The sequence below is a fragment of the Notothenia coriiceps genome, unplaced genomic scaffold (genome assembly GCF_000735185.1).
Source record: "Notothenia coriiceps isolate Sejong01 unplaced genomic scaffold, NC01 NC01_scaffold00021132, whole genome shotgun sequence".
NCBI classification, from domain to species: Eukaryota; Metazoa; Chordata; class Actinopteri; order Perciformes; family Nototheniidae; genus Notothenia; species Notothenia coriiceps.
In genome coordinates this window covers 1-14,856 of record NW_011353833.1, presented here as the reverse complement: position 1 = coordinate 14,856, position 14,856 = coordinate 1, and the positions used below count along the sequence as shown (strand labels likewise).

The 14,856-nt window shown below is 40.9% G+C and overlaps 1 protein-coding gene across 1 annotated transcript; it reads left to right on the top strand.

Moving 5' to 3' along the window:
- Positions 1-844: 844 nt before the first annotated feature.
- On the top strand, positions 845-3,885 carry LOC104953127 (RNA polymerase II elongation factor ELL-like). Its single transcript, XM_010780055.1, has 3 exons — positions 845-1,026; positions 1,122-1,166; positions 1,258-3,885. The coding sequence occupies exons 1-3, from the start codon at positions 862-864 to the stop codon at positions 1,360-1,362; spliced, it is 315 nt and encodes a 104-aa protein (XP_010778357.1). The 5' UTR covers positions 845-861; the 3' UTR covers positions 1,363-3,885.
- Positions 3,886-14,856: the final 10,971 nt, after the last annotated feature.

Genomic DNA, 14,856 nt, shown 5'->3' with positions numbered 1-14,856 from the left:
AGAGCTACTAGAAAGACAGTCGAACCCGGTGCATTCCTCCGTCTGAATGTGGTGCACTTTGGCTAAATGTTTCATGGGAGCCTGCCTACACCGGAACTGTCCTGAGAGTGGAGGCCTGCAGGCAGACCCCTCTCAAATGTTTAGACAAATTGCTCGTATTACCGCCCTTACATGCTAAACATTCTTGGCAAGGAGCATTGTCCACCTCAAGACGGGTAAAGTTTAACCACACCTTGGAGCGCGTTCTCTCCGCCATCTCCGCAGTGTGTGCTGCATTTAGCAGCTGCGTGTGTGTAAACTGCCCCGCCCCCTCGCACCGGGGGAGAGATCTCGTCTGATCGAAAATACATCATAGACGCATTTGTTTGTCTTTTTGCATATTAGAAACGAATTGGCGACACTAAGACTGCGATATAATGTTTTTGTAGCAATAATACATGACATATATTTTTTAAATGTCTCCAGTACCGATAAAAGATCAATAGCGCTGGAGCTTAACGGCGCGTAAAACACACGTGATGACGTCCCAACGAATCGACGACTGAATTAGTTGGCAACTAATTTGGTGATCGATTAAGTCGATTACTTGTTGCACCCCTAATATGGATTAATAAATATGTCCTGCATGACATGTGGGTTTTTGGTTATTGGGTTTATTGGACAGCCAACCTAGTTATTTGAAATGTTAAAGGATCCTAAAGCTTTTTTTATTTGTTTTTGTGTGTGCGAGCTAGTATTGTCATGTTCTTCTGTATCTCTTGCTTGTCTCCCTCTAATAACCGTTATTTCTCTCTCTTGAGCTTTCATGTAACTGGATAGCTCCTCCCTCAATCTCTCAATTATTTTCCTCCTAGGAAGTACATGGTGATCGGCTCTCCGGAGCAGCGTCAGAAGTATAAAACCGATTTCAACGCCGAGTACAGCGAGTACCGGGGTCTGCACGCTCGGATAGAAGGCATCACCAGGCAGTTCACGGTGCTCGACAACGAGCTCAAACAACTCAACCAAGGCACAGACAAGTACAAGGTACATCCCCTACGCAATGTCATTGTTAGCACTACAACGATCCACCAATCAGTTTTATTCTTACCCTTTATTCTGTGTGTTTTCTCTCTCTACAGACAATCCATAATCAGATACTTCAAGAGTATCATAAAATAAAAAAGGTAAGATTGAGTCCGGCTATAACACATATTTCTGTTTTTAAAGTACGTAATTAGATGATCAGATTGTGACTGTTTCTCATGTCCCCTGCAGACTAATCCAAACTATAGCCAAGAGAAGAACCGCTGTGAATATCTACACAACAAACTGGCACATATAAAGAGACTTATTGCCGAGTACGATCAACAGCAGCTTTAGAAGTAGTTATTGCACAGTGTTTACCTGTTGTCTCTGGAAACCACGCAGATAAAGGAAAACTCTGGACTCCGTCTGTGCTAAAAAAAGTGTTCTCATGAAAGATGCCATGAAAGGAGTATTCCCCTCATTGGGGCCAAAGGCTCTAATGAGGAATAAGCAGGACACACAATCTTTTTCTCTCTTTAATTTTATTATTTTTGTTTATTTTTTGGAAGATGGGGTTGTGCCTAGTGTGGCCAGGTCCGTCTGTGTAGTTACAATGCATTCAGAAAAAAAAGTTCTGTGTGGCTTTTGTTTTTCTCAACAGCCCACCTTGAGGTCTGAACGAGACAAACGTGGAAACGTTCCCACTTTCTCGGGAGAAAATCCCCCAAAATCTTTCCTGCTTTTGAAGGTGGGCGGGGGGGGGCAGGATGTATGCCAAATGCGACTAATTTGTTTTTGAGTAATGAAAGGATAACTCAGTTTCCCCCATATCGAATGGTTATGACGTTGGAGTCTCCGTTTTTGTTTTATTTTTATTTATTTTTGACACTTAAATGGGGGGGGAACGAATTTTACACTCCTTCATATCAGTACTTAAAAGCTGTCTCTTCTTTTCTGTCCTCACATCTTGAATGTCCGCCAGTATTTTATTCAGAAGCTGCCTTGCTCATCTAATTGTCAAATCTGTTGGCGTTTAATATATGATTTCTCTTTTAAAGAGATGCAGATATACCTTGTTGATTAAATCAAGCATCCAAATGCACACAGTCGGACGCCTGTTTGTGCGCTCGGCTTTTCTTTTCTAAAATATTGTGCAGATGTCTTAACAGAGGGGACGTGTGAGAAAGTGTCCCGTCACTCTTTAGCGGTTTCCTTCTCCGCACACTGTCCTCCTCACTCAGTCGTTACAAGCTGCAGTGCTTGTTCATCGGTTACTACAGCGGTCTTTAGTAATGGTTCATAACAATGCATCAATGGAAATCTATAATCAGCTCTTAATTGGTTGTCTTTCCACTTTAGGTCATGATGGCTTTTGTAGCAATATGAATTATCCGAAGAGTTTATCGCCAGGCCTACTCTTCATCATGCTTCAGAAGATCCTCGAATTGTAAGATGATGCAGACAGGGGAGGCTTTTTTCTTTTCCTCTTTAAAAAGTGGTTTATATCCACAGATTTGATTTATTTCCTAAGTTAGCATTATTGTCCCCTTTAGTTATGTTGAAATGGTGTTTACAGTTTCTTTAAAAAGATCATAATTTTAGTTTTGTCTGCTCATCGGCCCATGTGATAGTCCATCGAGACGACTGTTAAGATGAAGCCATCCTCAATCATCCTCCGGGGGGTGGGGCGTACGCTCACCTGCGACCAGTTTTTGCCTTTTTCAAATGTGATGTCAGATTTTCACGGACCTGAAATCTATTTCCTGGATAAGCTCTAAGAAATGCCGCGTCGAGACGTATCCACTCGGCGTTTCCGAAAGAAAAATTAGACCTGCTGTATCAGAACTTCCCCTGATGAGTCGAGTTTGGTCAGCGAGTGCATTTCTGATATCGATCTTTTTATGTGAATATGAAAAATCTGCACTTTTCTCCTGATCTTGCTGTTACCTGGGGGTTTTGTCCAAATGACACTTTTCTCTTTGTCCATCAGAGTGCATGCTTTATGAATGTGTTACAATGAACAAGTCTTTGTATCTTTACTTGAAGAAGAAAAAAATAACTGCCCAAGGATATCAAAAGCCAAGCAAAGGCCTAGCCCAACTGAATTCAGTTTGTAATCAATTCGACGTGGCTCTGACCAGCATGTATACCAAAGTGCTTACCGGGTGGGATGAAACAAAAACGCTCTACCAAATGTTGGCAAAGGAAACATGTCGCAGTATTCTCAACTTCCTGTTATCATTTCAATGTTCATCATTTATCACCCAGTGGACTTTTTCCTCAGTGTTTTTCTTGTGAGAAGTCAGAGGAGGCTCCTTTGCTTCTCATGAGATTTGCATGACTGTACGGCAGGTTTCAGATTATATCGCTCTCCTTTTGCAAACACTACATTTAGGCCAATGCTCCGAGACTCATCACAACGATGCTGCTGAGTCTGGATCTGGGACTTAGTGTATCTGGAAAGGTGTTAAGTTTGTAAAGGGGAATGTCTTGTTACCAGATGTATCATTGCCCAGTATGGCAGTACAGACACTTTCCACCTCTCTTACTGTATCTTTTCTTCTGTTACGGTCAAAATCCATTGTGAATTAGTTCATCAGTAAAAAAACGTTTTGCACCACAGCAAACTGTTTAAGAGTAACGATATGCCAGCACAGGAGTACCGTTGTATGAGTTGATTGTGCCAAAATGACCTGTTGTATAGGTTTTTTCCTTTTCTTTTTCTTTGAGTATATACATGCTGCTGTATAAGCAACGAGGGCTTTGGAGAAGAGTCGTGAAATGTTGGCGCTAAAACCCAAAGCACGCCTTTTTTGAAAAACCATAAGGGACTGGGACTGAAATTGATCTTTGTTTCAATAAAAATTCTTTAAAATCCTTATTTGTGAAATTCTGAACCAGTTGTTGCTGTCAATTATTATTACAAGGTTACATTTTATTAGAAGTCGAAGATTTTGGTTTTGAGTATTTCTTTTTTATTAATCCTATATTGTTTTTTAATGGAGAATATTTATCGTCTTGAACATGTATAGCAATACCGTGAATGTAAATGACACGGGTGTTTTGTGTTTTTTTTGCAGGAGGAGAAGACAAAATATGTAAGACTTTGACTTTGGAGACATAGATCAGCTTATTTCAGCCCTAAAACCATTTTCTAAAACAAAGTAAGATGGAGTCTGGTTTCTCCTTTCTATAAAACTATTAAAAATAATAAACTCAGTATTTGATTTCTTTTTTTTTTTAACTCTTTTCTCACTGAATAGTCTTCTAACATTTGTTTACAATTACTGCAGCCTGTATTGGAAAGGCTGTCCTGTAGATGGCAGCAGTGTCACACGTTTAGTCCCAAATGCCTCCACATGGTGCAGGGACACTTTGTTTTTGTTCCAAAAAAGAGACAAATTCACTAGAAACGTATGGATCGCTCTGCTATCCTCAGTTTAAATTGTTTAACCTGAGAGTTAAAGGGTCAGCGCCAGCCGCTAGAATCTATTTTACTCCAAGGAAATTATGGAAAATGTTTAGTTGACCCACTCCTTTGACTATTTATGGTAATTGGGCAGTATTCTGTACGAGTTCCTAGTGACCATCCTGTTATAACCCATGACTGCATGCTGTTTACTGCCAAGTCTGACCCTTGCACCGAAATGCATATCCCAAAACAGGCCCTCAGCATGTGGGTGTGAGCAGAAGATCTGCAGCGGTGCGAAGGAGAGCGCAGTGCTGCTGTAATCTGACACACTGTGAACAATCCCAGAAATCTACATAGCGACTGCGCTCCACTTGGCCCTGCTTCGCCTCGCTGTGCTGCTACTGGCTGCCGTCCTAATACTGGCCTCAGTGCTGCTCAGGGAGCTGGAGAGGGGGAGGGTGGTCCCAGGTCAGAGGGTTCATTGTGGCAGGCTGCCACCTCCCCTCAACATACAGCAGTGCATACATGTGTACACACATTGAAAAGAAACTGAGAGCTCTCATCCCCCTCAGTGTTTCCAAGGTTTTACTTTGATTTTATTTGTCTGGGCTTTCAATTTTTAGATGGTATGCTAACAGAGCGGGTTGGAGCTCTAATGGTGAAATGTAGGCCACAGTTGAAACAAAGGTCAGTCAATTATCCGAGGTAATTGGTTTGTGAATTGGACATGAGGGTATTTCATAATACATTCTAAAATGGTTCATTTGTCTATATTGTAAAATGCACATTATCCAAAAGACAGAAAAGAACTCTCACTGGCATCCAAATATATCTGACTCCCATCAACTAATTTGTTGACATAAAATATGTAGTCCAAAACAGTCTTATATAGTCAGAATTAATACAGATCAGTTCATTTAAAATTATATTACTTGTTAATGTGATTTCTTCAACATTAAAAATTAATCAACGTTATCACAGAACCACATACATGTACAGTTTTTTTTTGCCTCTGTTTAGACATTTCAGCGATAGGAGTGACAGTTGTTTTTGTTGCTCTGCCTCCTGTAGCATCCTCTGATTTTGATTAATTGTGTGCTCACGCTGCAGAGAATTGAACACACAACAGCAGTCGTGCACACTACTGTCCACAGACCTGTGTGCAGGTGAGGGTTCAAAGCACAGAGCAATAACCAGTTCTGCTGATTTACAGCCAAGCAGCTGCAGACACTTTTTGTCATTTTAAGTGCTGGGAAGGAAAAGTTCAAATCAATCTCAGTTCCCCCTCTGGCTTTCTTTATCTTGTTATTGCCTGGGTTACTACAGTCCTCACAATAAACATGTAACCAATCAAATCCCTATATTTACCTTATTTAAATGTATCTTCTTGAATACTTCCTTGTGCAGTGTTTGAGTTACTTAAGTTGCAGCTAGTTATGCCTTGCCCTTGTTGACGATGCTTCAGCTATATCAATGCTAAGAACTAAGAAAAGTGAAGTTGAATGCATCTTTGATACTTAATAAAAAATATCTTGGTAATGAGCCATTTTGTTGCAGGTCGGGCAGTACTGGTCGAGTTAAATGAAATTGGTATGAATATTATCTAAACTACTGCTACAACTTTGAGGCTGAGGGGAATATTCTTTTGATCTTGTTTTGCACATGGAGAAGAAAATGCTGTTCAAGGGTTCAACCACACTGTACAACTCTTGAACAACAGTTTTTTATACTTGGACAGTTGTCCTCATTTAGGACTCTGATCAGTCCAGGTCTATTGATCGTGATTCAGGTTTAACCAGCGTTATGCTTTTCGTTATCTTTCACTCTTTCTCTGTCTGTAAATATGTATCTGTATTAAAGGTCAGTTGCCGTCTGTGATGAAAGGTTTATTAGTTCTTAGTTAATGATTCAGCAACATTCATACTATTGATGAATGTTGTCAGTAGGGGCTTGGACTGGGAGCTGTAGGGTCGCCGGTTCAAGTCCCCGACCAGACCTAAAATATGCAGTGTGGACTGCTACTTGGAGAGGTCCCAGTTCACCTCCTGCCCTGCCGTGGTGCCCTTGAGCAAGGCAACAGACATCCCCCTTCCCCCATTGCTCCCCGGGCGCTGTGCAGCTGCCCACTGCTCCTAGTACTAGACTCCTGGTACTCGGATGGGTTAAATGCAGAAAACAAATGTCACTGTGTGTGCTGTGCGCTCTGCATGTGTGACCATTAAAGAGGGGTTCATCCCTCCCAATTCTATTCAAACCAAACTTAGCAACATGTTCAGGTCTTTGAGCATGTGTGTTTTCAATCCACTTTCTAATTCTCATCCTTATTTGAGCTTCTTTGGTAATGCAGTGGATGTATGGGATAATCTTCAAATCCTGTTCAAACCTACTACACTTCCACTGAAGTTATATTACATCTGTAGCACTTCATTTAGCATAACAACACTGTGAACTATTACAATCAGCTCTTTTAAATATTAACAGTTTTGAATCATTAAAGTTTTATTTATTTTTCTTTGTTCTCTTGGATTCATTATTACTTACGTGTATCATTGCATTTTTTGCTTTATTTTGTTCCAATGCAATGGGATTCAGCCCACTTCTTTTACATCCTCAACTCTTTAGGGAACTGCATTTCATTGTGTGACATCTGTGTGATATTAATAGAACGTCTTACTTTGGCAATATTTCAGTTACCTTACTGTGTTTCCAGCAATGCATTCTTTAACTTTTGTTTTCAGCAATACTGTGCAAAAAATAAGAGCTTTAAGATGTTCAGGCAATTCCATTTACCAGAAATGCTTTGCAATTTGTTTTAGCAGTTAGCATCAAAATGCATCTTCTAGAGTGAATGCCTTATCTTGTTTACTCTGAGTTCAGTATTTACTATGTCTTGCTTTCAAAGAGAATGATGACAACTTTTATTAAAGTCCTGACCAGGAGTAAACTCTCACTGATACACAGAGCTGTAAGAGACAGTGCAGCCCATATTCAGTACTAACAGCTGATATTTTAAATTAGCTCACATCCAAGTGTAATCAACATTAATAAACTTGTGTATTTCATATAGACGTGCTAGTTCTAGGACCCAGGTGTTGAACTGACACACACTGCTGTCTGATGCGTGACCGAAGGTCTGCAATGAGCGAGGGAGGGAAATTTAGATATTATACAACATGCAATGAGCAGATATTCTGAATATGTGTGTTGAATAGCCTAGTAAAAGCAGCTTTTAGCCAAAAATGTATGATTTTGACAATACATAAACCTTCTCAGACTATATCATGTGGCCTATAATCAAATTGTAATTTTCTGTTACATTTGTATTCTAGTAGCCTACGTTATGTGATTAAAACGTGCCTTTATAATAGCAGAAGTCTGCATTGGTCACAGTTTAATCTCATGATGAGCACTCTAAATGATGTTCAATAAAGTTTAAGGTACAGAAAGTTTATGCTGGTCTAGTATCTATGAAAGGCTGATTAGTCTTGTTTAGATGTATTTCTTTATGAGAGCCATGTCCACCTGACATAGCCTATAATATATAACACATAAACATGAATTGCCTTTATATAGCCTATAAAAAGATAGAGTTCAAACCCAATGCATACACAATTAAGTGGAATATTTATAAAACATCTTTATATTAAAACAATGAACATTAGCTATATAAATTAACATAACATAATCATTTCCTCAAGGCTTAAATTATAACTTCCAAAATTAAACACTAGTGTTATCCTCCAACTCAACGTAATTCTATCTACATTTAGCTGACATAAAGTGATTTTAACGCCACCTGGTATCACGGTCTCAGTGACGTCGTGTCGTCTCTGCCCCCAGTCGCCCCCTGCCATATTTATTCATGCCGGGCAAGATGGCGGCGATACGGACGATGTGTTATTGCCAGTGGACGTAAACAGGCATTTTCATCAAAATACAACCCCTAGTCGGATACATTTATCCACTTGACCGTGTTGTGTGGGTGTTTACCCCGCAACCAGTGCCGGCGTCTTTTTTTTTTATTTCACGCGTTTCCACGTTTCTTTCTTACAACATGTTCACGTTGTAGCTCGCTCGCTGAACGACCGGCTGGCTAACAGAGAGCAGTAGCTAGCTAGCTAACCACAGCCAAGCCGTGAAGTGGAGAATGGGAGAAAAGCTGGAGCTAAAGCTCAAATCGCCGGTTGGAGCCGAACCTGCTGGCTATCCGTGGCCATTACCAGTATACGTAAGTGTTGAACCTCAAATCCATACAGGTTATATATTGAGATTTAGTGTCTGTTTCTCTGGGCTTTGTTAGCTAGCTCTTTGCTAACATTGGCTAGCTGAAGGGAGCCATGGCACGCTCGTCCGGGTAATCAGGTCATACTGGTCGGGAAGGTGACAGACATGAGGCAGCTCCCATGACTGATCAGCAGAGGTGGTAGAAGTATTCCGATCGTGTACTTTAGTGAAAGTAGAGTTTAGGAATGATCTGTCACAGGTAAAAGTACTGCAATCAAAATGCTACTCAAGTAAAAGTACAAAAGTATCAGCATCAAAATAAACTTAAAGTAAAAGTAGTCATTATGCAGATTGGCCCATTCTCTGATAATATATTTAATGTTTTGATTGTAATCATGGATGCATTCGTGTTCATATCAAAGATGGTCAAAGTTCAGCTATTTGTGATTTACCTTGTGTGCTGCATGGTAGCGTGTGAATGTTACTCCCCAAAACTAAAGGTATTAATTGAATGTAGTGGAGTAAAAGTATACAATTTACCTGTGAACTGTTCTGTAGTAGAAGTACAAGGTAGCAAACAATAAAAGTACCTCAACATTGAACACACATGTGTCTCTGTTATGATCCATCATGTTCATACCGTTCATACTCAGACACCAGGTCATGTATTTTATTTTACATGTATATGGTGTACTTAGTCAGCATTACTTGCACAATGGTCTTGCAACATTATCTTGCACTGTTTTAAAACACAGTTTCAAATAGAGCATTAACAACATAAAGCCCTTTCGCAAAGTCTCAATACTTTCATCTTACAAGAGAACTAAACTGGGCCACATAACATGGATATGCTAAAAACACATGTAAGTGTTAGCACATTGAAAGGTCATGCCTGTTCTCAGCACAGATCCTGCATTCGGACAACAGTAAACACACACAGGACGCGCACACACAGGAGGCATAGCGAGATTTCTCACAGTATGTGCAGGCATGTGAATGGCATTCCTAAAGGTGTGTGTGTGTGTGTGTGTGTGTGTGTGTGTGTGTGTGTGTGTGTGTGTGTGTGTGTGTGTGTGTGTGTGTGTGTGTGTGTGTGTGTGTGGTGGTGGTGGTGTGTGTGTGTGTGTGTGTGTGTGTGTGTGTGTGTGTGTGTGTGTGTGTGTGTGTGTGTGTGTGTGTGTGTGTGTGTGTGTGTGTGTGTGTGTGTGTGTGTGTGTGTGTGTGTGTGTGTGTGTGTGTGTGTGTGTGTGTGTGTGTGTGTGTGTGTGTGTGTGTGTGTGTGTGTGTGTGTGTGTGTGTGTGTGTGTGTGTGTGTGGTGGTGGGGGGGGGTTGGTTGGTTGGTTGGTTGGTTGGTTGGTTGGTTTTGTTTTTTGAGCTCTATACATTAGTGTGATTTCTGAAGTTGATGTAAAATGCTGTCAGCACGTGAGTTTCTGGTTGCAGTTGACTCATTGAAGACAAACGGAAAGGAAAGCGGTTGTCTGTTCTGTGATCTTTTTAGTGTGGTATGGTTCACTTAAAGTCGTGCTTTTCATTTATGTTAATTGTGGTGACATATACAGGTCTGACTGAGAGTAGCTGTATTTCTGAGAATGTCTGAGTGGGGTCTGTCGGAGCTCTTTCTCCGCCCACACTGAACCCAGATAGACTTGCAGTCTTGTCATCTCGAGATTTAGTTTGTTTTGTTGTTCATCATCACATCATGATCTGAATGAGTCTCAGAGTTCCTTGTTGATGTGATCAGCCGCTCCACTCTGTTTGGCTGCTAGAGTTGACCCTCCCTTTTACACCAGGCCACAATCTGATATCACTTACAGTTCTTCCCTCCTGGACTCACTGCCTCACCCATTTCCTTATGTTAAGCTCTTTAAGGACAGAAGCAGGCATGTCAGGAATGTACACAGTTTAATCTAGGGTCCTGCTTGATAACTATTTATACTGGGACTTGCTGTATGTGGTGCATTGTATTAAAACAACTGACAGTCCTGCGTTTGGAGTCCTGCAATATGGAGCCTTTTCATGGAGTGCTCTCCTCCTGTTTTCAAAGAGGAAAGACTTCCTCTCTCTTCCCCCTTCCTCTCATGTCCATATGGTCAACTCAACAGGGAGGAGGATAAGAGACTGCTTCCCGTTAGCAATGCTTTATTAATAGAATTCCAAAACGCATGGCAGTATTTGAACTCAAATGTGTTTTTGTCACAGTTGTATACTTCTTTAAACTGCTTGCTGGTAACAACAGATCCCACTCCATGTAGATGTATTCTCCCCTCCCACAGAGCATTAAGATTGCTTATCTCACCCACAGAGAATGAACACAGTGCTGTCAGTGTTGTGATGCACACAACATGGCCGTTGTACAGGCTGTTGCAATATAAGGCGTGCTCTTATTCTAATCCGGCTCCAAGAATGAAGCCCATAAAAGTACTCTTTCTTTCTTTAGCTCTGTGTTTCTTCCTGTCTCCCCATTTCTCACTAAATCCCCACATCTGTGCATCAGTAAATGCTTCCATATGAAGGACACTTCTAGTGTTTGTCCATCTGGTTCTGGGTGTGAGCACTAGCTAAGCCTATATAACACTTAAAAAACACTGAGCTTAGAAACTGCTGAATGACTTTGTTCGATCTCACCTGGGAAACGTAGCTTCTATTTACAAAGGCGTAACGACTGTCAAATGAATGTCAAAACAATTCCTCTGTGTGATTGTAATCATCAGATATTACAATTTATCGTTTTAAGTATCTCTGCTTAAAGAGATTTGTGTCTTGTTTTAGATAGTGATGTTGTGCGAGTTGTATTTCCTGGTTAGAGTAACAGGGTGTGAGTGGCACGCCTGCCTAGTCATTTGTTTTCGTTGGCTGCCCAGGGACACGTAGTGGAGCAGCACATAGTGTAAAACCCCGTCGACCACAGTGCGTCACAGTGACGCTAGGAGAAATTGACTTAAAAGGTGATGTAGTAAGGAGGAGTCGTTCATGCGGCGATATAACCACATTGGGGAGAGAGGAAGGTCTCCTGTTCTTTATGTCTGACTTTCGCTTTCAGTCAGTGTTTATTTTTAGCTCCAGCCCTGTGCTGGTGTTGCCGTGTGCCGTCTTTGTTTGATCAGATGACACCCCGTGCCTTCAGCTTCTCATTGGCTCGCTCACACAGTCTCTTTCATATACTCACACACCTTTTCCATATTTAGCGTAACACAAATATGCTGGAGGAGATTTGTAGGTCATGGTGCTTTTTAGGAACACAGCAGGCAGTTGGCTTGATCATGTAGCCAAAACTGCTCTGTGCTGACAAAAATAGTAGATTTCCTTGTTGCCATGCATTTCTCAGAGTCTGCCCATGTACTTTTGAGCTTTGGCGGAAGTTTGCGTAGTGTTGGCGGGGGTTATTGCGCGGGAAGCCGTGAGCTCCAGCCACTTAGCTTTGGCCCCTGTACAGGCCTCAAACAGCTGACGAACAGACCTCCCCTCCTCTCTCCCGCGCCCTCACTTTCACCAGTTTGTTCCAGCTTTCTTCCTTTCACTTTCTTTCCCTTTCTACCCTCTGGTTTTTCCTCCTCTCGTACTTCCCCTCTTTTCTGTTCCCTCTACCAGAAGCATGGCAGAAAGTGGGTCAGTGGGTCAGCTCAGGACACAGGCTCAGGCTGGCTGCGCTCTGCCTGTAACTCGATTCTTTTAACTCACACAGAGCTGCTCAGCACACTCTAACTTAGTTAACTAACTATAGCTACATAACCAGCACACGCACACACGCGCGCGCACACAACAACAACACAGACTATAACACCCCTTGCTGTTAAATACCAACCAACTATGTGCTATTTGTGCATATATATATATATATGCCGTTAATAACTGTGCAATATATATACCTGGCTGCTAAATCCTAAGAACTGTTACAGGATGTGTATTTTGTAAACTGTGTAACTTTTTTATTTTATTCTATTTTTTATTATATTATAACTTTTTTTTAACTTTAGTACTTTTTTATGCATGTAACATTAAACTGTCTTTGGCTCTTTTTCTGCTGTAACAATATAAACGTCCCCTCTGTGGAACTAATAAAGGTATTCTGATAGACTTCCTTCAGGAGATCAATAAATATTAACTTATTTTATTTAGATTTCATTTTTCTAAAGTGCCATTATGAACCAGTCTCATTTAAATCTCAGAAATGCTTTGGAATCTTCAGTTTGTGTTGAATCCTTAATCATTTTTCCTTGGTTAGGTGTACTCCAACTTTTATAAAACTTTGAATTAAAAACACAGCATGCCGTTTTAACTTGACATAAATGCTGTCTGTCAGGAGAGTCACATGGATTTTAGGCCGACAAGCATTAGGAGACAGACAAAGATGTATTGTCTGGACCCCATGAATAATTATTTAGTAATGTGATTCCTAGAATTACAATTTACAACAAAATTGCTGTGGTTTTTTGAGCTCACACTTGCATTTTTTCCACAAAGCAAGAAGCCAATAGGATTACAAAGAGTTGGGCAGAATGTTATTCCACCCCGGCAACCTGAAACATAAATCCAGGTGTTCCTGAGTCCTGTGTTTATGAACAAACTGACACTGAACGTACATGATACATGATAATTATATTAGAATGCTACATTTGAGAGCCGGCTTCTTCATCCATACTGAGAACAATTTGGTGTTAAACGATGAGTTCCTGAGAAGTCTAAACAGCATTCAGGGACATTAGTGCTCATTGTTGTGTCTGAGAGATGTTACTGCCACAGGAGGACGAATCTGATATAATAGTTGTGGTGGCCATGGCACTGTGTTAACAATAACCTGTAATTAAGTTATTTCAGTGGGCCTGTGTTTGTAATTATGCATACTTTACATTAGTTACGTGATATGCATAGTAATTAGGGGTGTTGAAATTAATCGTTTCTACTATCCATCGCGACGTGGACGATTCTGCATCGATGCAGTGACAGAACATAATCAATTATAGCGTAGTAACGTTGCTTCCTGATTTTACGGCCGTGGCTTTACAATAACGTTTTTTTTTCTGTCACTTTAAAGGTGACCTATCATGCAAAATGCACTTTTGTACGTCTTTTATACATGAATATGTGTCCCCCCCCGGTGTTCCAGGGAACTCACCAAGTGTCAGAAAACACAACCCTCTCTCTTTTCCTCCATACCCAAGTCTCTTAAAAAGGGGCTGCAACGGATCTGATACAGACTGATCCAGATTTGAACACTTCTATGACGTCACAGAAGTGGCGCTACGGCTATTGGGCCAACTCCACCAATCAGGAGGAGACAGCCACGGACATTGCCGTTGGAAAACGCTGGAGACGCTGTAGTACATATGCCAGGCCTGTAGATGGTGCTGTTCTCACAGAATCAGCCCATGAAAAGACAGTGTTAAATTGAGCGAAATGAGGAATGGCTAAAATGCATGATCTGTTTGGTATTTTGAAAAATAAAAAGTATAAATATGCCTTTATATAGGTATGGTCCTACACTATATTATTCAAATATAGCATGATAGGTCCACTTTAATATCAAATCGGTCGGTGACGCAGAGATCAGGGAACAGACGTGACAGCAACACCAAACACGGAGCAGTCCGCTTTATCCACCAACACAAGAACACCAGTCCAGAACCGACAGCAGAAGGACCCGCTCTGAATCAGTCCGTGTCGCTGCGGCTCAGACACACAGGGATTTATGTTTTAAAAAAATACTCTCGTTACAATCATGTTAGGTTTTTGGTGGATTTAGTTAAGTCTTGGATTGCAGAGTATGAATGTCCTCTTGCTATTTTCAGACGATAAATACGTAAAGTTTGTGAAGGCAGGAGGAAAGCTTCTGTGATCACCGTCTCCTCTGTTCCTCCAAACCCGCCCTGAAAATAATGAGTGACAGGCTGATCGTAACCTGATATAAACTTTATTATTCACTTAATCACTGATTGAGATATGATGAAGCTAACTGAATCTGCCACAATCATGGGATGTATGTAACAGTAAGACAGAGAATGTAAGTGTGCACCCACATGCAGTATTTTATTTTTACAGTTTTTATATGCTGCTGTAAATACTCCTGTTGTCTGCTGTGTTCAGACTCATGTCATGGTGGTGATGCCACATTCAGGACATTCAGTGTCCTTTTTTTAACAGAAGACCGTTGCTAGAAGCTGCAGCTAGACTGCAGAAGCATTCGTTTTTTGTTTTTGAGGATGGAACAATT